At 47.3% G+C, this 21,873-nt stretch overlaps 1 protein-coding gene and 1 pseudogene across 1 annotated transcript; both read left to right on the top strand.

Annotated features, from left to right (window-relative positions):
• The first annotated feature begins 433 nt into the window (after positions 1 to 433).
• On the top strand, positions 434 to 21,632 carry LOC135897564 (uncharacterized). Its single transcript, XM_065426232.1, has 2 exons — positions 434 to 1,034; positions 20,741 to 21,632. Exons 1-2 carry the CDS (start codon positions 848 to 850, stop codon positions 21,424 to 21,426), a joined length of 873 nt encoding a protein of 290 aa, XP_065282304.1. The 5' UTR covers positions 434 to 847; the 3' UTR covers positions 21,427 to 21,632.
• On the top strand, positions 15,526 to 15,705 carry LOC135897787 (U2 spliceosomal RNA; annotated as a pseudogene).
• Positions 21,633 to 21,873: the final 241 nt, after the last annotated feature.

Raw genomic sequence — 21,873 nt, 5'->3', positions numbered from 1 at the left:
CTGCGTAATTATTAGCGTTCTGTCTAACTTTAGCCCCCACAAATTATGTATCGTGACGCTCACAACTAAACAGCCCAGTTTTCTTGTCTAAAATTTGCTGAAAATTGCTGAAATTGCTGAAAATTTCCTCTTTATATAGCGAGGGGTCTCGCGGCAGTCTGAGCGGCACCAGCACGGCCGAATCGAGGGCTCGCTAGCCACACTCTCGAACAACAAATGCTCTTGTTCTTGCACGTGGGACGACTACAAAACAGATACATGACATGCTTCTGGCAGAGGCTTAGGATACAATGCTCTGCATGACGTCAGTCCACACATTGCATACACATGAATTGAATGTGTTGCACAAACGAGAAAGGACAAGTAAATGATAAAAAGAAAAAGAAAAAAGGAGATTGGAAAGAATGAGCGTGAGGAAAACTAAAGTAAATAAAACGAAGCAACACGTTGAGCCAGGTTTTATGTCAAGCTGCCGAGCTCTTGTTTTCAGTAACGGTGTCTTCCTCCGCATCGGAACTTTGGTCTACCAAAGTTGCGACTACAGTCGGCACCTGGGCAACGCGACTAGTTTTGTCAGCCATCGGATCCGGCAGCCGATCCGACGCGTTCGAGGCCGTCACCCTGGCCTGGGGACTGATCCTGGTGGCCGCCCGTCTTGCTGTCTCCTCCAACGTCTGGTGCCTCGGCGCGGAGCTCAGGAAGAGGACAATCAGCGCCAGCGTTACGGCGGTCAGCAGGACTACGTAGACGATCAGGCAGCGCTGCCACGAGTGGTCGTCCCACAGGTCCATCTCCTTGGAGACGCCGACGGCTGTGCTTGCGGCCGCTGGCGTCGCCGCTCGCTCCGATGGATTTGTCGGATTTGTCGGATTTGGCGTGGCTTTTGACGTACGCCAATGACCGCGGATCTCCAGACTTTTCGATCCTGGAGGAGACGCTGTTCCGGCGTTGGCCTGGGACGTTCTCCAGTGCTGAAGCGGCCTCGGCGTCGTGCGATGTTGCTCCACCATCGGGATATACTCCAAGGCTGTCTGGTAAACGCTGTTTGAACAATTTGCCGAATAAGCGGCATCGTGAGCTGGCATTGCTGACCCGATGTGAGGTGGCAAGAAGCCAATATAGCGTGCGTTCTTCTTCTTCATCGCCTACTTATCTCACCAAGGGGACCAGTGCATTACGGCATTACGGCCAGCAATCGCACCATGCAGGACGAATAAGAAGTGTGAACGGGATATTGTATGCGACAATACAGAAGTCTTGTTATAGTGTTCATCATGTTTTGTCTTTTCCAAGCGACGGGAGACAGATTGTCGCCGTTTAATATATAAACTTGCCTAGCAGTGACATCCGAACCCTGCCGTCATGTTTTCTAACGTAGGCTTCCCTAAAGCTGCAGCCAACTATTATGGCTTATAACACGGTCATAGATTGCACAAACCACAGCTCGATCTGCATATTATATATCGCACAGCGCTTACATAACACATTACGCCATATATGGTCGCAAATCTTCACCGAAAGTTATGCCAGCAAATCGTGAGCTTTTACTCTGTGTCCGAGAGTCTCACGTTGGGAGGGCGCGAGGGGTTGTGCTGATAAGCGGAAATTATGACACGCTTTCCGGAATATAAGCTGCGGTGGTTGTTATGCTAACCATTATCAAACACTGTCTGGTTCTTAACCTTACAGGAGTAGGAAGCAAGGGGCACTAGGAAGAAGAAGAAACTTTATTGAAGAATAGTCCGGCAGTTCTTTGTGTGGTGGCCTCAGGTGGCGGCTCGAAGTCCCTGGACTCGGGCGGCAGCTTCGGCTTGCCGGACGGCCTAGAGCTGGTCTGGCAGCTCTGAACTTTTGAGTTTTTCAGCTTTCTTTGAATCTCTTGCCCACTTTCACGTTTGTCAGTTTCTGGCCGTTTACTGCCAACTTGGGACACTAAGTTTCACTGGGTGTTTCTAGCGCCGAAAGGAATTACTAGGAAATGCGCCTATACAACCCTTGTATGCTGACCAAGTATGCCCGCTTTTGTTCTGCGTAAGAGAACATACATTCCTACACAAACCTCAACATATTATGTCTGCTCGCATGAATCTCCGAAGCACACAGACCTGTTAAAGGAGTGATGAATTATATTGAAGAGATAAGTTACCTTCCTTTATTTTCTTTCATTTAACCTTTCAGTATGTGTCAGTGGGTGAGTGCCTGATTATGGGCAATCCTACTGAACAAGCATGTCGGCCTGCGATTCCTGCATAAATCTAATCAAACCGAACCAAACCAAATCGGTCTTTGTACAGCATCAGATAGGCATCACCAATAAACAATGCTTCGCTTGACATTGATTCCAGCATGTGCGTTGGATCTGCATGCAATATCAACAGGGCAGGCTAGAAGAGGTATAAGACGAAACAAAGGAATACACCGTGGAATTCAATTGAATTGTTGGGTTTTACGTGCCGAAACTGCGATTTACTTATGGGGGGCGCACCGTAGCAGGGTACTTCGGATTAATTTTGATCACCGGGAGATCTTTATGTGCCACCAATGCACGGGACATGCGCGTTTTCGTGTTTCGACCTTATCAAAATGAGGCCGCCGTGACTGGGAATCGATACCGCGACCTCGTGCTTAGCAGCGCAACACCCTAAATGGGCTAAGCCACACACACACGCACACACACACACACACACACACACACACACACACACACACACACACACACACACACACACACACACACGCACACGCACACGCACACGCACACACACACACACACACACACACACACACACACAGAGCAGCCAAGAAAAGCATCGGAGAAATTAGCTGTGATTGTAATTGAAATGTAGAAAAGAATGAAAGGGGAAATAAAAGTGAGCGATAAGATGACTTGGCGCCTGTGGGTACCGAACCCGCGACCTCCGCATCACGTGTGCGTTGCACTACCAATTTGTGCGACGGCGACAGCTATCAATCCGGCCAGAATTTTCGGTCTTCATGGTCTATTAGATCTTGTCCTGGGAGTGCCACTCAGCGCCATAGTGGGAGGATGTAAAACACCCCTTTTCTTGCCCGATGGCGTCACTAATAAATCGGCTAATAAAGCCTCGCATGCTACCTAGTGGCATCAAGAGCACTAGGTAGTACTCGAGACCTTCGGTATGAATGAACGAAGAGAGAAGGGAAACCGAGGCGCTTATTTTTTGCTGATCGTTGGCCTACGACTTCGTGGGAACAAAGCAGAACACTCGTTTCTCTCTCCCATTTCTTTCGCTCTTTTCGTTTCCGTATGCATCGAGGGAAAATATGCAGAGTGTTCCGCGCCTATCTCTTTGATGCTACGTTATCCCTGTAAAACTTGTCGAGCATCGCTTTGAGTCATTGAATTTATTTGTGATCAAGACGTCAAAACAATGTGCATTCGCTGACAGCGTGATACACAGCTCATAGGGCTCTCGACGTTGTCCATTGGCGCGCACGGTCCACAAGACTCGGATTAATAATCCTAATGCACAAGATTTGGCTTATATAGGTGGCGAAAAAATAGATCTTCAACCATGTATGCGTGTACAGATCGTGACAGGCTCATCACTACATTCACCCCCCCCCTTTTTTTTTCATACGGACACGTGCACTTACCAATTCATAAATTTTTCGGGGTGCGCATTTCACCCGCGAACAACTTCAAGTTATCGCTGAGCGCAAAACGAGCCAACGTGATTTGAAACTTACTCGGATGTTATCGTTTATTCTATCTGTTGTAAATGTTCTCGCAGAACTTTGTATAATCAGTTTGCATGCGTGACGCGAATTGTGTAGTACTCTCTGGAAAGCACGCGGACGCCGGCGATTACGTTGGAACCTTCGACAGGTGATGTATAAAAGCCGACGCGCTTCACCCGCGAATCAGATTTTCGACGATTCCCGACTGTGCTCGCCGCTACCTTCGTGCTCCGAATGTCACTTTTGTAGGCACAGATGCGTCCAATCAAGACAGTTCATTCCGCCATTCACAGTTTTGCTGCTGTGTTCTTCATCTGTGCGTGACTGGGGTAGAAATTCATCCCCACTGTACTGGCGCCTACAGGAATAAACATTTTTTGCAAAACATAGCCTGCAACTAAGATGCAACTAACTGTTGAGCTAGTTGGTACTGCTAACCGCTGAGGGGAATTAGCTCAACAAAAGGCGCACGCACAACATGAAGGTAGACGCTTGTCTTCGTCTCCCCTTCTGTAGTGGGCGTCTTTTGTTGCACGGATTTCCCTCATCAACAAACTTGAAGCTGCCAAAAAAAAGGCGCCATAAGATAGCAACAGTTGCGTTGACTCGTTTCACCATAATTTCAATCGACGAGGAGTAAGCCAGCCCAGCTGCCACTGTGTAATTTTCTAAAATCGACAGGAAGTAACATAGCTTAGAGGGACACTAGAAACACTAGGTCAGTTAAGTGTTCTTTCAAGACTCGTTAACCGAATACGCAGTAATATGTTGATTAGTAAGAGAAAACTGAAAGCAAAATTTCATTTTTTTACAATTGCGCGCCGAAACCCCATCGACGTTACGTGAGTGTGACGTCATTGATTTAAAAGTATTCGCTTGTGTTCGGGCCACTGTAACTCAGTCAAACAGCTCGAAACTTGCTCATTTGTGTACTCGGCGCTTTCATAATACAATGTAATGCACAGTTACCGATGAAACGTTAACTATAGGCGTGGGCAGACGTCGTCAAAACCCTGTGACGTCATGACGAGCAGGTGCGACAGCTTGAAGCCGGCGTGGCCCTTTGTCTTTCGTTTCTGCGTCCTTCCTGGCTTATCAAGCCTGTCCTTGCGGTGGATTTTTTTGGCATTGATGAAAGATGATTTACCAATGCAGCTCGAATAATTTTTTTCTCTTTAGTGTATATTAAAAGCAATTGTCAATCTGGAGTTTGCTGCTGTTCATTCTTATCTCTACAGAGATTATTCCTCGACCTAGGCTCTGGACGACTTTATGCCGTTTAGTTATACGCCTGTACAATTAACAAATTGACTAAACTTCTCTGGTATGATCCGATATGCGATCCGCTTCAGACTGACCATGTAATGTTTGGGATCGAGAGGGAGGACAAATCGCTCTCGATAGCCTATAGCACTTTCTGAAAGTCAAGCACGTGCAGCTGCTTGAGTAAGTATTTGCAGGCGAGTTAATGTACGAACAAAAGGCCGTACACGATTCATCAATAGCCGTCGGCTCTTTAAATTACAGCAACTGAAGGAAGAAGGCGACAAAGTTGGCTTACTCGTAGCAAGCACAGATCGGTTTTCTTTGCTTTGCTTCTCTGCCAGAAAAAGTGTCCATACGTCAAAGAAAGCTGTAAAGTGTATAAACGAAGTAAGGAAGTCATCTGTTTGTGCATGCAGCCACTGATATGCGTACTTTGGGATAAATATATGGTGAAGCCACTCCTTTAGCGCAGACATACTAGACGTGCTTCAAGACACGAATGAATTATGATGCACATTAAGGGGACTGGACCTTTGACTTTTAAAAGGACTGAAGTGTTTTTACTTTTAATGACATTCACATTACTCAATATTCACAAGCACCTAAGAGGGCGTCCTCAAGATGGAATAAAGAAAGTCCACATAAACAGATGACAACCTGAACGAAGGTTTAATAACGAGCTGATGCACAGACTTTGCGCTGCCAAAACTATTGCACTTGAGGACAGAAGTCGAACTGCATCTATAAGACTGCTCTGGAGCCTGTGAATCAGTCTGAGCAAGGTAAGATTGCCGGCACGGTCTCACGAACGATCAATTCATTCCATACTTCCACAGAGTTAGAAGAGTTCGACTGTCACGCCCGTTTGGCGCGGCCCTTTCCGCACTTTGCGTGGCTTCATCCAGACCAGCGCCGTGGGCGTACTCGGTCGTTGTGACGTCATGGCGCCTTTTTCCCAGGTCGACAGTTTCGACCGCTACGCGCGCATCGCAACGACGACACACTGCGCGCCCCTCATGGAACCTCGGCTGGGCGTCAACCCTCGAATAGGTTCTTACTACGGGATAGGTGAATGCGTTGGTTTGGGCCTCGCTTGTCGACTCTTCCTCAATGGGGGGCGATGATTGGATAATAACAGAAAAGTCCACCTCGTCGGTAAAAATCGCAGTGGGAAGTGGGAAGTCTTCGGCCCCGACTTCTGTGCTGCGAGGCGTCGCGGCGGGTAGGTCACCAATCATGTAGAATATGGAAACGGATAGGATGACCATGGCCAGCACCACGAAAGCGAGGCAGACCGTTTTCGCCGTCGCGACACACGTCGTCAACGAAGTCCCCAGGCGGCTAGGAGACGGCGGTCGAGGCTTGCCCAAGTAAGGTTCGATCGGCTCGACTCGGGACCACAGGACTTGAGTCGTGTGTGAGGAGCCCATGTGTTCATGGGGCCAGATTGTATCGGCCCACGCGTCCATACCTTCAAACAAGGACTGACGATGCTGGGCGTGTTGTTGCTGCTGCTGGTGGTGTTCGCCGGATGATGTTGCAGCAGCCTCTGGAACAGCAGGAAGCAGGTGGTGCGGCAAGTCAGCGGAGCTTGTCGGCAGTGGCACCTGCAGCAGCACACTCGGTGCGTGGGCCGCTTGGTCCTGCGCGCACTGGAAGTTGAGCTGCGTCGGCGTGCGGCCATCGTCCTGCGTGCCGAATTCCATGTCAGGCAGGCTGACACAGACTGTGTTCTCGCGGAATGGGCCGATTCGACGAAATCATTCAAGGATGGCTTCAATGGCTTCAAGAATGGGTCGTGGCCTTCGACGCTTTGCCTCGTCGTGGCTGGTGGCCTTCTCTGCGCCCTGTTCTTACAAGATCGGGGAAAGATGCGTAAAACCGGCTTGAGGCCCAAGCGGAGTTGTCCGTCCTTTTTTTCTTCATATCCTGCTAACGGTTTGGTGCATACCCACAGCGGATGATGATGATAATGATGATGATTCCAAACATTAGCGCATAACTACAATGAGGGGTGGCTGAAAAGCAGGCAACATAGAGCTAGAACAATGTTGGGGCAAATGGGGATAACAATTAAACTATTAAAGCTATATTTCAAAGGTTACATGATCACATGGCACGACGCCGCTACGGCAATGGGGCACTCAGCGCTTCTATTGTTACAGGTTAGTTACCTGGACATTACCAGCGGCTTTAAGTGCGGAGTCGTTTCAAATAAGTTTTAATAGCGTAGTCGTGCCAAATTGAGCTCTATGACTGCGTCATGCGCGCACTGTGCTGCTTTTTACGACTTCATGCTTATTTCTGTGTCTCGTTACGATTGATGCTGTCGGGGGATGTCGAGCTTGATCCTGAACCTGAAGATTCTGTGTTAGACATTGTACGAAGGATAGAAGCAGGCCAAACTGCAATTTTGGTTGAACTTAAGGGTATAAAAGAGAAGCAGGATGCCACAGACGTTGAGGTGAAGTGCCTTAAGGACAGAGTCGCCAATCTCGAGTCCACCCTTAGCCTACGTAAAACCTCTGGAACAGACACACCTGGCAGCATCCAGTCATTTTCACGCTAGTTAGAAACCATAACTTCAAGGTGCGAGGACGCCGAAAACAGACTACGTAGATGAAATGCACTTTTTTTTTGGGCATCAGCGATGAGTCTGGTGAAGATTGGACAACTTCATAGCAAAACGTCATCAAACTCTGCGCTGAAAGGTTGGAGCTTACTTCATCAGGCGACCAGTCTGAGCGAGTGCACAGAATTAGTCGATTCGCTCATGACAAATGCTGGCCAATAATAGCAAAGCATGTCACATTTAAAGACAACTATAACACTTCTGCAAGGAAGCTAAAAGGCCCCCGCTTATGTGTTCGCGAGGATTTCCCGCCAAGCACTCGCTTAGCAAGAAAAAACTGCTAGAATATGCAAGGGCACAGGACAAATCATGCAAACTTTCACTTGACAAAATGCACATTAAGAACAAGGAATACATGTACGATGTTGGTAGAGGCACCGTCGTATTATGTAGCAGATAGCTCAAAAATAAAAAAAAATGTATGGGTGCACGGATCCCTGAACTACCCCTTTATACTGCCTCGTGTCGCTTGCTCAAAATATCGTACACTAACCTACGTGGCATACTAATTTATCGCGATATATTCTGTTCCTTTACAGAAGATAGCAATCCCTACATTCTAGCCCTATCAGAAACATGGCTGCCCAACGATGTTTGAGACGGTGAAATTTTTATAGAAAAGGACATATTCAGTATTTATCGGCATGACCACAATGATAAAAGGGGCGGTGATGTCTTGCTTGCAATAAATAAAGGGATTTTTTCTTATGAAGTTCACACCTCGTGATCACTTAAGATTATCTGGGCTGCCCGTCAAACCATTTGTGGAAACATATTGGGCGCGTTAAGTTAAGGCGCTCGAGCGCGCTCTAGCCAGCAGAGCGCGCTCTTTTGAGCTTAACGGCTAAAAAGCGACTTCCGGTGCGTGATTGCGGAGCGCGCTCTACGCGCACCATCCGGGAAACGGTGCGCGAGAGCGCGCGCCTGCTACGGCTTCCGGAATAATGACGCGTTTCCTACTCTTTCCACCAATGCAAGTCCGTTCTCCTTGCCCACTCGTTCCTCTCGCCGCCGCGCTGCCGGGCGTCTGAAGCTGCTGTCAGGCGAGATCGGCAACGTGTAGGCGCGCTTTGAGCTTGCATCGCATCGTAAGTCGCTGCTGCTGCCTCCGTCGCCGCGCGTCAAGTTCTTCTACCTCTTCATCGTCTAACAAGGACTGCAGAAGTACGGTCGGCGGGGCCATATTCGAAAAGCGCGCGAAGTGCAATAGCGGATGCGGAAGCAACATAACATTCGCCAGAAAACAGTCGGCGAAAATGGCCGTTAAGTTAAGCTCCGAAGGCGTCGCACTCGAGCGCACTCGAGCGTGCTTCTTTGGAGTTCGGAGCGCGCTAACTTAACGCGCCCATTAGTTGTTGTCCGCCACCGCCCTCTTGAAATGTCCCTTCCATTTGTTGATAAACTACACGAAATCATTGTTACTGCCATGTAGAATTGTTCAACTAGTTATGTTTATCTGCTTCGCGATTTCAATTTTCCCCAAACCAATTAGCCATGCTTGTCATAATCGTGCAAGCGCGGAACCGATTTCAGTGAATTAACCTGGTACTTAAATCTTTCTCAGGTAATCATTCAACCCACCGTGGCAATAACCTTTCAGATTTGGCACTAACTACTGCACCTGAAACCGTGTGTCCTGTGTTAATTTCTGACGGTTTTAGTGACCGTAAGTTGCTTCAGCTTACACTCCCGATACCCATGTAGTTTACTGGATTTCAGTATAAAAACTTTGGCGACACAACAAAGCCAACTATGTTGCCATCAACACTGAACTTAAGTGATTTCTCAGTGACTCAGTTTTGCCATCTTTCAAGAAATAAAAATAATTAAGAAAGAAAAATTCAGTGCCATTCCACTCTGTGAAGGTGGATGACTAGCGAAGCTGTGTACGTGAGCCCTTTTATGGCGAGCTGTCCATTGCCGTGCGTCAAATGCCGTATGTGCATAAAATTGAAGATGAGGCACGGCTATTCGCTCCTTCACGATGTTGAGCCTCGGAAGACCGCACACATCTTGCACGTAGTATTGAAAACAAAATTCACGTAGCCCGAATTTCCCGGAATATTCACGCTGATTGTCATGAAGGCTGAAGACAGGCATGGGCACAAGCCCTGGTTCCACTCTTTGGCGATGACACATCGGACACCGCTCTTATACACCGACCTGGCCCAGTACCTAAAGATACGTGCCCTGTGTCTAGCCGTACTAGATAGAGGCATCCTGAGCAGTGGCGTAGCCAGAAATTTTGTTCGGGGGGGGGCTCCGCCACTGGCCCCATAGATATATATATATATATATATATATATATATATATATATATATATATATATATATATATATATATATATATATATATATATATATATATATATATATATACACACACACACACACATATGGGGCAAGTGGCGTAGCCAGAGAAGCTTTAGCTCGGGTGCTCCTATTTAAATACATGTAGCAGGGGAATTCGTTTTTCCCTGCAACCACTACACCAAATTTGAGGAGGTTTGTTGCATTTAAAAGAAAAAGTTTAATTCTAGTGACTACTGGTGTCGAATTTTTCATTTAGGTGGCGAATTATTTATTAAAAATTTTCAGAAAACGAAACTATCTAAAACTCCGTGATTCAACAATGAAAAATGATATCACAATTCTGTGAATTGCACATAATAGTACATCTACAGCGGACAAAATGGATATGTTACACATCAATCTAAAAAAAAATTAGTATTGTAATACGGCTTTTGCAGAACCCTTGTACGCAACGTAACCAATTCACGTAAGATACAAATTGACATACCAAACTTGTCCGCTTTGACTGCTATAATAGATGCCATTTACAGAACCACAATGTCTGTTCTTCATGCATAGCTATTAGTTTGTAAACGTCGTGCTTCTATTTTTTCAAGCTTTCGAATTTTTCAAAATGTTTTAAACAAAATTCAGGCCCTAAATCGAAGTTGTGTTTCCAACAGAACTAGGATTTAACTTTCTCTCTCAAATGCAACCAATTTAAATAAAAGCGATTAGCAGGATTATCTAAGAAAAGCGTTTCTGCGTTTTACAAGTATTTGAATAGGCCGCGTCGGATTGGGCCCGAGCTAAAGCTTCTTCTTAAACAATTTGTCAATGGATCAAATCCATGAATAATAACTGCATTGTCATTGCCAAGGATGCTGCAAACGAATTCTTGAACCCTACGCACAGTCAAAACAATAAAATATGTATTTTTTCATAAAAGAATATACTCGTATGTGCCAAAAATTTTGCCCAAGATAACTGATATCAATGCTTCCATATTTCTGTCTATTTATTAAGTAAAGAAATTATCACACGAACTTTAGAACTATATCAGTTCGAAACCAGGAAAGCAGTGCATGCCACTGATATGAAAAATTAAAAGGCAATGAACTGAACAAGTTGAGGACCAATATGTTAATGAAACTTTGTCATTCAAGAACCGTGCTTACATTCTTGTATATATGCAATGGCCAGTGAAAAATCTCAATGACGCTGTCGTTTGTTCCAATGTATTACGCAGGAGTAGCTGTCCCTTGTCGTGTATCGTGAGTAATTGCACCGAAATTATAGTAGCAACAGAGGGCACGTATAAATAGCAGGAATTCTGCAAGATATGCGAGGGCAAGTCAAATGAATGTGAGCCAACAACGGGGTACTTTATTTAAAAGTAGTCTTCATGAGAATTTAGACATTTGTCCCATTGACTAACGAGTCGCGTGATTCCCGTCTTGTAAAACTCCTTGGGTTGCTGCTTCAAAAAGTTTGTATTTGGTTCCCTTGAGCTGTTCTTTCGGTTGCCCCAAAATGTAGAAGTCGCAAGGTGACAGGTCTGAGCTGTACGGCGGATGCTGCAGCGTTTCCCACTTGAACTTTGCCAGTTTTGTATTAACCACATAAGCGACGTGGGGACAGGCATTGTCGTGGAACAAGATGACCCCATTCGTCAATTTTCCACGTTGTTCGTTCTTGATTGCGACACGCTGCCGTTCTGGCGTTTCACAATATCGGAAACAATTGATAGCCTCTCAAGATTTAGCAAATTCTATCAGTAATGGACCCTGACCACCGAAAGAAAAGTCAACAACACCTTTCCAGTGGAAATGATGGCCTTTGCGTTCTTTGGGCGTGGTAAATTTGAATGTTTCCACTGTAAGCTTTGCCGTCGTGTTTCAGGCTCGTAGTAGTGGCACCAAGGTTCGTCCCCGATCACAATTGCAAACAAGAAGTCGTCATCCTCATTGCGATACCCGATCAGATGAGTCAAGGCAGCGCGAAACTTCTCCGTCTTCTCGCGATGGATCAAAATCTTGGGGATCCATTGCGCAGCAAAGAGCCGATAATCGAGAAGCTCATGAATTATGGCATGAACCGAACCGTGACTGTCTGCCAGTTCATCGATGCTTATCCTCCGTTCTTTTCATCAGCTCATGAACCTTTGAAATTGTGTGGGCGGTGATTGTACGATGAATTTGGCCCGGTCTTGGAATGTCTTTACAACGTCCTTTAAACCGTTTGCTCCAACGCTTCACAGTGGCCAATGAAATGCCGTGTTCAACGTAAACGGCAGCCATACGGCGATTAATTTCTGTTTTAGAAACACCTTCAGCTGTCAAAAACTTCGCGACACCGAGCTGTTCAACTTTTGAAGTGTCCATTATGTGACGCAACCATATTCAACCCAGTGTATGCGAGCATTAAAGAACATTTATCTTCACACCTGAGTGTCACTTCTGTAAATGAGACATGGCGTTCTCCTACGCGCATGCCTCGCAGATAATGAACCGAACCATTATTGCGCGGTTAGGGTAGGCTCACTTTCATTTTACTCGCCCTCGTACATTAGAAATGCAAAGATACAATGGGATATACAAAAGCGAAAATACGGCTTGATAAAGGACAAAAAGTTTCACTGGAAACAAATTTCATTGCATGTGTACACAAAACCTCGCAACAAGATATTTAAGTATACGTATAAGTCTCCAATGAGTCTATGTATGTAAGAAAAAGTAACTGTATATAATGCGTCAAACGAGGCAAATAAACATGTTGCACAATCATAGATTCACAGAATCCTAGATTCCGCCCCCATTCCATCCACTCCCCTCGATGTATTGCGCGCGACGGAAGGCGGCGCGCTTGCTCCCCGCTTTTATCCTTTGCGCACACAAGACTGAGCCACCATCGTAGGCTCACCCATTCCACCTCCCCTCCTACGCTTTCACTCGCACATACAGCATGCAGCGCGTGGTCACGATGTTATCACCCTTGGACTTTATACGAAACATCAGGGCGACGGCAGGAATGCGCCTGGAGTGTCCATATAGTTGCTTTCGCAATAATATAATAAACGTATCCGGCAATTGAAGCGTCCCGTCGTCCATTACTTTTCGCAAAAGAAGTATCAAAATCGAACTTTCACCATGCGACAATTCGCTGCGCCGCAACAATGTATTTTTTTTTCTGTGGGGCGGAGGCACCGAAATGAAAAAAAAAAAACTCATAGGAAAGTATGTTGGCCAGAATCGAATGCCTACATCGGGCACCTAATGGGGCTACGGAATTAATACCGAAGAAAACATGAGACGCTTGGCCCACTGAGAACCATACGCATATTGCTCAGTATCCTACACCGGCGAAACAAGACTTTCCGGAAAGGTTCCGCTCAAGGAACGCGGTGCAATCCTTCGAATCCCCACAGTGATGGCGGCGAGCGACCATTCTTTTTTTTTTCTCGTCTGCTGGCCAGAAAGCTTCCAAAACTCTGTCAAGTGAAAATCCACTCGGCCAGAGCAAACCGAACGCCCACCGAAGTGCACCGCGCGGTGGTCGGGGCCATACGAGGAAAAATATATGCGCTCTGGCTCGCTCTGGCAGCCCGCGGGTAGGGTATAGCGAGAACAAAAAAAAAAATTGAAGAGGCTCAATGTGTCCTCGGCGAATAAAAGTAAAAGTAGAAAAAATAAATAAGAACGTAGTTACTTTGGCTGGCTTTAGTGTCTTGACATTGATGTTCTGGCGTAGGTTAAAAAAAATGTTGATATTTTTTTATGTGACATGACGGCACAAATGAACCACCCCAACGCATCGTCTCATTGGACCTCGCTGCGTGCTTTCTCAACTCGTCTGCTAGTGTGTTGATTTGGCTTGTCTCGTTGTATGTTCCGATGTAAGACTTTAGAAAAGTCAATGGAGCTTTGGCGTCAAATGTTTATAACAACATTAAACCCACAAAGTTCCGCAATTGAAAATTTAAAGCATAACTTTGGAAATGTCAATGCACGTTTCACATCAAGAGCTTATGAGATTTATACCCATAAAGTTTCGCAATTGATATCCATGCGCTCCATAGATTCCGTGGCCTCAGTGAAATGCCGCGGCGAGCCCGCTCACCATCAAAGCGCCCTTGAAACTTTGTGCTCGGATGGCACTGCTTGGCGTTAGGTGACTGCCGGTGTATGGGCGTTGCCACGAAATCCAGCCCAAGTTCGCAATCTTCGCGGTTAAATGTCTTTTCGAGCGTCAAAAAGACATTCTAGACAAAATCCAGAGTGATTTCCGGCGCCGGGGGTCGCTTTGGTCGGCGGTGCATGGACAGCACGAAAAAATTTCGGGGGGGGGGCTCAAGCCCCATAAGCCCCCCCCCCCCCCTGGCTACGCCCCTGATCCTGAGGGCTTCGGCCACGTTCAACACTCTGAACAGTGGGAGGGCGGAAAAGGCTACTATTGCCCTAGCCTTTGTACACGCTTCAATGGTACCGGCACCGGATGGACCCATCACAATAGTCACTGATACATAGACCACAAGCAGGAGTTTGGCAAGAGGGATGGTAATACCCTACACAAATTGCATCCTTACATCACTGCACCCGACAGCGTTACACAGGGTGCGTGTCGTCTGAACACCTGGTAATGAACGCGCTAATACTGTAGTCCGAGAGCTCGCTGACCAGGCACCATTGGGAGAGCTGTCCATCCCAGACGACTCACCGACAGAACCACTGAACTACACTGAAACTCTACAACGTTAGAGAGATGGCAGGAGACACTTCCCCCCACCAAATAATCCACATAACCAGAAGATGGCGCGTGGCGACAACTTCAAACTAAATCATTTCCTTGTCTATTTTATCTTAACCTATTCCACCCCACACAATATCCCTCATACTGCCCGTACTGTGGAGCAAAGCCCACAGTATATCATTCCACCTGGGAATGCCCAAACACTCCGGGTTACTCCCCTATTCCTTCAACTTCACCTTGCTCCTGGGAGACTGCACTGACTAGCTTAGACCCGCAAGAGCTGCGACGGCCGGTCCGATGGGCACGCGGAGTGGCGCGAGCCGATGGAGCCCTGAACGAAGGGCTACACCCTACGAGGAAGTCGCCCCACGTCATTCGAAATATAATGTTTTCTCTCTCTCTCTCGGAAGATGATGAGGCCCCGCGGGATACACATACCCATGTATTGTTGCAAAACGCGGCACGACACCTTTTACTAACGAATCCCAGCACATAGAACAGACACGCGCCTCACGGCACTCCGAGGGCACACTGCTTCACCGTAGCCAAGGCGATCATGGGCTGGTCGACGTCCCGCAGTGCAGTAATGGTTGTGAGGTCACTAGAAAACCACAAGCGGTCGCACAGAACACGGGCCACAGAAAGTTAGTCCCACACAAACTTCCTCCGAAAGCTGGCGTTGCTCCGGTGAAACGTCCCAAGTTTGTGGGATCGGGACCACATGGGCGGTTCGCATTTCTTTCCGCCTCGCGGTCGTGGCGGGCAGCACGCTTACGGGACCACCACCACGGGATAACGGAAGGAAAGGAAAGAAGATACGCAAGCACTTGGAACGCCGACAAAGAGAGGGCGGTGCGAACGCAGACATGGCCGTCGCGTGTCAAATTGTAGTATCTGTTCTTATCAGCTTAATATCTGATATGGGTTGTATTTGGGTCTAAGATATTAAACTTACTTTTGCAAGTTGGCGGAGTGCTTAAAGACTGCTTCACCGCCGGCGCGGGTCGGCCCGGTATTGCACTATTTTCGGGATCGGCCAGCGTACATGGGGCACTACAGCATGCGTCTTGGGTTGGCAACTGTGTTGTGGTGGAAGCTTAAGGAAACTATTCAAGATTTCAATTGATCTCATAATATATGTATTAAGCATATTTTTCACGTTCGTAATTTAGATTTCGAGCAGGTTAGTTATCTATAGATGTGGTGTACTGGAAAGGGGCAGTGTGTCGTCCGCCCTGCGAAGCATCGTTAGAGCCATGCTAACTTTTTCGTCGACGCCAGTAGAACCGGTGGGCTTAACATGTAAAAGTTAAGTACGTAATGCGAAAGTTTCTGCATTTGTAATCTAAAACATTGTGAAAATGTCAAAACACAATTAAATTAAATATATACGTAACCTACAAACAACAAAAAAAGGAAATTGGCGGAACCCATCTGGTCGTGACTGTCGACGGTAATGAGTGGCATTGACGCAATGCAGCGAGACCTCTTATATATATATATATAGTCATATTGTAATACACCAACAAACAACGACACCAAGGACAGCACAGAGGACATCACTTGTAGTTACGTAGCTAATGTGCGACTCATTGAGATGTCCCCCTCCCCCCTCTCGATCCACTGACTAGCAAAACTCTGTGCACATAACACGTGATCGAAAAAACTGGGGCCCCGTAAATGTACCAACTATGCAGTGAGGGGTTCAGTGAAAGTAGTGTGTAGACTATTATGACGAGCACCTTCACCAGAGTGAGTGCCTTGAAGAATTGCTGACTCTCCCGTAATCGAGAGTAGATGTAAGCAATAAATGACTACCGGAAAAGCAGGTTGGTTGGAGATGATACTAGCCACAATCGTGATACGAGCCACCACATCACATCGCACCAGGCCATACTGTGCACAAGTCCAGATAGACGCAATATTTTCCTGCCACAGAAAAAACCTCATTGCAAGTATCGTCTCGGTGAAATGGCCATTCACGGCCCTACCGGCGCTGCCGGCGCGCCGAACGCACCGCGGACTTCACGGGCTGCTGGCGTTGAAAAGAGCACAGTCAACTCTGTCTCAGCGCCATACGATGACAACAAAGTGCATAGTGCCCTCTATCTACTTTGTGAACGTCGCTATTAGAAAGAACAAATAAAACTTCAGCGTACTAGAAGTTACAGAAGAAGATACAGCTTGAGTGATATTGTGAATGAACATTTGGAAGAACTCGGAAGCAATATTTTATGTAACTTTTTTGGAAAGTAACTAGCGTATGTAATGCAGTCTTGATTGGTTGCCCGGATGATCTCGTTTTGTTCGCGTAACTTGCCCAGATGTACTCGTTGGATTGCCCGGATAACGGCTCTGGCATTTGTCTCAAGGTCGCTTGAAGGTCGCCGCCAACGGGAGCTAAAAGCATTTCATGCTTAAAATAAATTGAAGGGGCACTCGTTTTCCGTACGTGGATGAATGCGAAAGCATTGCGACTACCGCGCGACGTCTGTGCTCGTTCAGTCCTTTTATCTTCGCCCTAGTTAACACCAAAATCTTGGGTTCGAATCCCACCAAAGGTCGAAGGTACGACTTCCAACAAAGGTCGTGGTTTCGAATGCCTTAATTATTTGTGCCTTTATCAACGCCAAAGGTCATGGTTTATATTCCCACAAAAAGTTGAGGCTTCGACTCGCACCGATGGTTGCGGGCTCGAGTGCCTTAATAAACTCTACCTTAATAAACTGTGACCTAATTAACTTCGTCCTAATTAAAACCAAAGGTCGTCGCTTCGACTCCTACCAAAGGTCGAGGGTTCGCAGCCCTTTTGTACCATCGTGTGGTCACGCCAACGCCGGATTTCCCACCTCACGAGCCAACAATGGTTTCTTGTTCGAAAGTGGCTCCATCGTCATCGCCACGAAGTAGAAGAAGATGGCGGTTCCTGAGAATGCCAGGGCGGGACAGCGACCCGATAGACCCAGGGATCCTGGCGCCAGCACTGTGTTTGTCACCGCCCTCGCGCACGAGCAGCCGCCCGGACGAGGGAACGCGGCCGGTAGACGTGCCCCGGTTCCCACGTTGGCGGCCGAAAGCCAGAACCGGCGCCACAGTAAGCGGCAGCATGACGAAGTGCCTCGAACGACGGGGACGCCGGAGCGACGCAGAGCGGCGTTCACGACTCGAAGCGTTCAGCGGAGCGGCGCACTTCCCCATACTCGTGAGAAAACAGGTGCGTGTGCGTTGTCGCCTACAGGGAGACAGCGAGGCCTAGCAGCAGCGGTAACGAGTGGGAGAAAATGTCTTTATTTATTTACTCTTTTATTTAGCTATTTATTATTACGATATTTAGTTATTACGACATTCATACGCAGCATGCTGCTGCGTATGAACGTCGTTTCGAGTAGTTGCGCGTCGTTGCGAGCTCGCAGAGGCCGGTCACGGTAACGTCGGCGATACATAGATTGGCAGTGCAAGCCGTAAAATGAGAACTGCCGAAGTAGGTGAAAAAAAAAGAAGATAGACTGGGGAACTGGGGAATGGGTTCGCAATATATGCAGACGCCTAGAGGATAATATGTTTGTGCTAAGCCACTGCGTAGAGATTTCAGTAGCTCAGAATAGGCCTTTACGGATAGCATTTCTAGATATTAAGGGAGCCTACGACAGCGTAGACAGGGAAATGCTATGGGATATACTCAAGCATAAAGCCATAAATGACAATTTCGTGGTGCTGCTGAGGGCTATACATGTATAGAGACGACCAAGTTCAATTTGCATGGGAAGGCTGAAAATGTAATGAAATGGTGGAAATTCACCAAGGACTGGAGCAAGGATGTCATCTGTCTCCATTGTTGTTTTCGAAGAGCGTAGGGAGAACACTGGAAAGCAGTGATTTGGGATTTTATTTATCCTCCATGCGTAATGTACAAGTGGTGCAAGAGAAGATCCCCGGATTGATGTATGCGGGCGACCTAGTGTTACTAGCGGACAGTGCAAGATATTTACAGAAAATTGGGAATATCTGTGGCAATGTAGCGACAGATCTAGGCGTAAAGGGTAGCTCAGAGAAAACGAAAAATATGAAATTAATTACTTAATTAACTAGTTAATAAATAAATACCCACATAACTAACTAACTAACTAACTAACTAACTAACTAACTAACTAACTAACTAACTAACTAACTAACTAACTAACTAACTAACTAACTAACTAACTAACTAACTAACTAACTAACTAACTAACTAACGAAATAAATAAATAAATAAAAAATGCTTTGCGGGCCTGAAGGCAGTACAGAAAGGAGTGGGAAAAAATGGCAATACGTGCAGCTAACAACAAAATATTACAACGCGTCTTTTAAAGCGACCTTGAACTGGTGGTCATCAGCTATGCTTTCGGTTGTAGAGTGAAGGTGACTCCATGCGACGCTTGTTCTAGGAACAAAAGAGTCGTAAGACAATCTTGTGCGACAAGAAGGTAGACCCACCGTGAAGCGGTGATGGGAACTTAAACATATATAATCAGGTGGATAAAAGAGGACGTCCTTCAAATCGTTATTATAGTAACAGACTTTGTGAAAAAGATAAAGGCGAGATGACTTTCGATGCAGCAAGAGGTCATCAGCCCAGTTTAGACAAGGTTAGGGTTGAAGTTACGAGTGAATGAAGATACGAGTAATTATGTGGTTCGAATTGAACAACAAGTCATACATCATCATCTTCATCATCATCTTTTATGTCCACTGCTGGACGAAGGCCTCTCCCTGCGTTCTCCGATTACCCCTGTCTGCGCCAACCGATTCCAACTAGCGCCCGCGAATTTCCTAATTTCATCGCCGCACCTAGTCTTCTGCCGTCCTGGACACCGCATTCCTTCTCTTGGCACCCATTAAGTAAACGTTAAAGCGACACTAAAGCGAGAGACTAATAGTCTGATACAGTATTCGCTCATAAATTTATGATTAATTTCGTGGTTACAGGTTGATTGCCAGGAGAAAAAAAATGAAGGTCAAACACTTACACTTTGAATTTCGAGCCGAAAGCACAGCGCGGATGCCTCAGTGTGACGTCGCGAATATTGAAGAGTATCATCTCGCGTTCGGGTTGTCGGGGCGCTGTAAAAGTTCTTGAGACTTGTTCAGTTCAGTGTTCAGACCTCATTGAGTACAGCGTAGCCTAGCTTTCCGACATAAGGGTACCTGCGCGTGCCCGAGCAGAGGAGGTCAAAACCCATGACGTCACGGCTCGTTGCTGGGTGTGGGAACTTCAAGACGGCATCACCGCTCGCCTTGCGTACTTTCTGGCTTATATCAAGCGTTGTGTCCCAGTAAGAGTGACTGTTTTTGTTACTATAGAAAAGAAATTCGCTAGTAGAGCTCGGATAATTTTTCTCTACTGTGTCCCTGTCGCATGCAGTCGTTGGTATTAAGTTGATAGTGTAATGCAGTGTTTGATCACTTTAGTTGGTAGCGTCTGTTCGTAATCGAGAAGGAAGGTCACGCAGAGCAGGAACAGCTGGTTGCCCGAACGGCTGACGCTCGTGCTAAGCACTGGCGATCCGGCTGGCCCACTGGTTCCACTGCAGGCACGGAACTGACGATCTGGCTGGCCTTGTCCTTGTGCTCTTCTTCTTCATTACAATAGAGAAATACTAAGCCTATCCCACGTGAGTCTGAATACGGATAAAACGTCTTCCACTGAACTTTTGTTTATTAACCTCCTTGTGCTTTTCAAGTGCAGCTATCGCGTTCACCAGTTCAGATTCAGAAACCATATCCGCCGCGGTGAATCTGTGGCTATGGCGTCCTGCTGCTGTGCATGAGGTGGCGGGTGTGATCACCGGCCGTGGCTGCCGCATTCCTATGGGGATGGAATGAGAGGAACGCTTGTGCGTGTATATTTAAATGTGCGTTAAACGATCCCCGGTGACCAAAAGTATTCCGGTTCCCTCCGTTGCATTGTACCTCACAGTGCAGTTTCTGGAGTGCTAGATCCCCCAAGTCGGTTCTTTGAGAAGCGTTGTATGCGCAGAAATTTATAAAAGACAATTCTTGGTTAACACGCTCAGTTTCACTTTCCCCTCTAACGATTCTCAGCTCTGCTTGCCGGAAAGCCGGTGGCTGCGACAACCGAGGGCGTCCCCAACCCGGCTTCTGCTGCGCCCGTTCCCCATGAGCAGAGGCCGCCCTCCATGCGACTCGCAACCGGCGGCGTCCAGGCGGTCGGGGACCACGAGGAAGACGCCCCCGAGGGCGCCGCGGCATGCGTGTTCGTCTGCATGTGCGTCGTGGTCTTCGGAATCGCTGGGCTGCTCGTGTACGTCTTCCGGAGCCTGTCGACCGGGCCACCGCAAATCGAGCCGTGTACGTACGAGGCAACGGCGTTGACGGCGACGAAGGCATCCGTAGCCTCAGAGACGCGCAAACTCGAACGCGGCGCCACTGGAATGCCGCTGCTGCCGCTTGGGAGCAGACGTGCCACCGCACTACCATCGCGAGGTCCCAAGGCACGTGGTCGCGGAGCCTCGGAGAGCGGCACAACCACCAGCGGCATCGTCGGAACCGACGACGCGGAGGAAAGACACGACGATCGCGAACAAGCAGGAGACACGGCAGTTCCGGTCCCGGTGACGACGCCTGGCGAAGATCGGCGTCCCTTTGAACTGGTCGTGTTTGGGCCGCCGCCGAACGACGGGCGTCTTTCGAATTCCAGCTATGGGGATCGGCGACGGGAGGGAAAGCGTCATTTAGAGCACCGAGGGTTAGGAAGGCGTGTCGGTTGAAAAGCCTTCACGCGTGGACTCGCCTGAAATGGCAGACACGCGCATTTGTGCTGTATATATATATGTACGCTGTAATGACAATTTTCGTGATGGTGGTTAGCCGGAACACTCTGACTCACTGAACAACTTATAGCGTGCTTCCCTATGTTATTTCTCGCGTTCTTTGTCTACTATGGCTGCCGGGATTAAATTTGTCTCACATTTGGTCCACTTTCATGTTTTATCGCGCACGGTTGGCTGTTTGAGATATTCGGTCGAAAAATATTAGCATTTACGAATAGTGAATATACAATTGAAGATCGAATTGAATCAGACAATAATGGCTTCGTTATTCGAAAGATTCGCCTATTCGCACGCTCATATTTCATTTAAAGACCTCGCTCGATTTGGTCAGAGCCGAGAAAGTAAGACATACGCCAGCTATCTTCGTGGAAACAAGGCCGGTGT

This window comes from Dermacentor albipictus, chromosome 1 (assembly GCF_038994185.2).
Source record: "Dermacentor albipictus isolate Rhodes 1998 colony chromosome 1, USDA_Dalb.pri_finalv2, whole genome shotgun sequence".
NCBI lineage: Eukaryota > Metazoa > Arthropoda > Arachnida > Ixodida > Ixodidae > Dermacentor > Dermacentor albipictus.
Note: the sequence above shows the minus strand (reverse complement) of the source record. Positions and strands in the feature narration are given on the sequence as shown.

What these genes read in the sequence shown, in the direction of transcription:
- LOC135897564 (XM_065426232.1), top strand. Translation starts at nt 848, where the DNA reads ATGGATTTGTCGGATTTGTCGGATTTGGCGTGGCTTTTGACGTACGCC. An exon ending in ATATACTCCAAGGCTGTCTG is followed by an intron (nt 1,035 to 20,740) that starts GTAAACGCTGTT and finishes AACGATTCTCAG; the next exon opens with CTCTGCTTGCCGGAAAGCCG.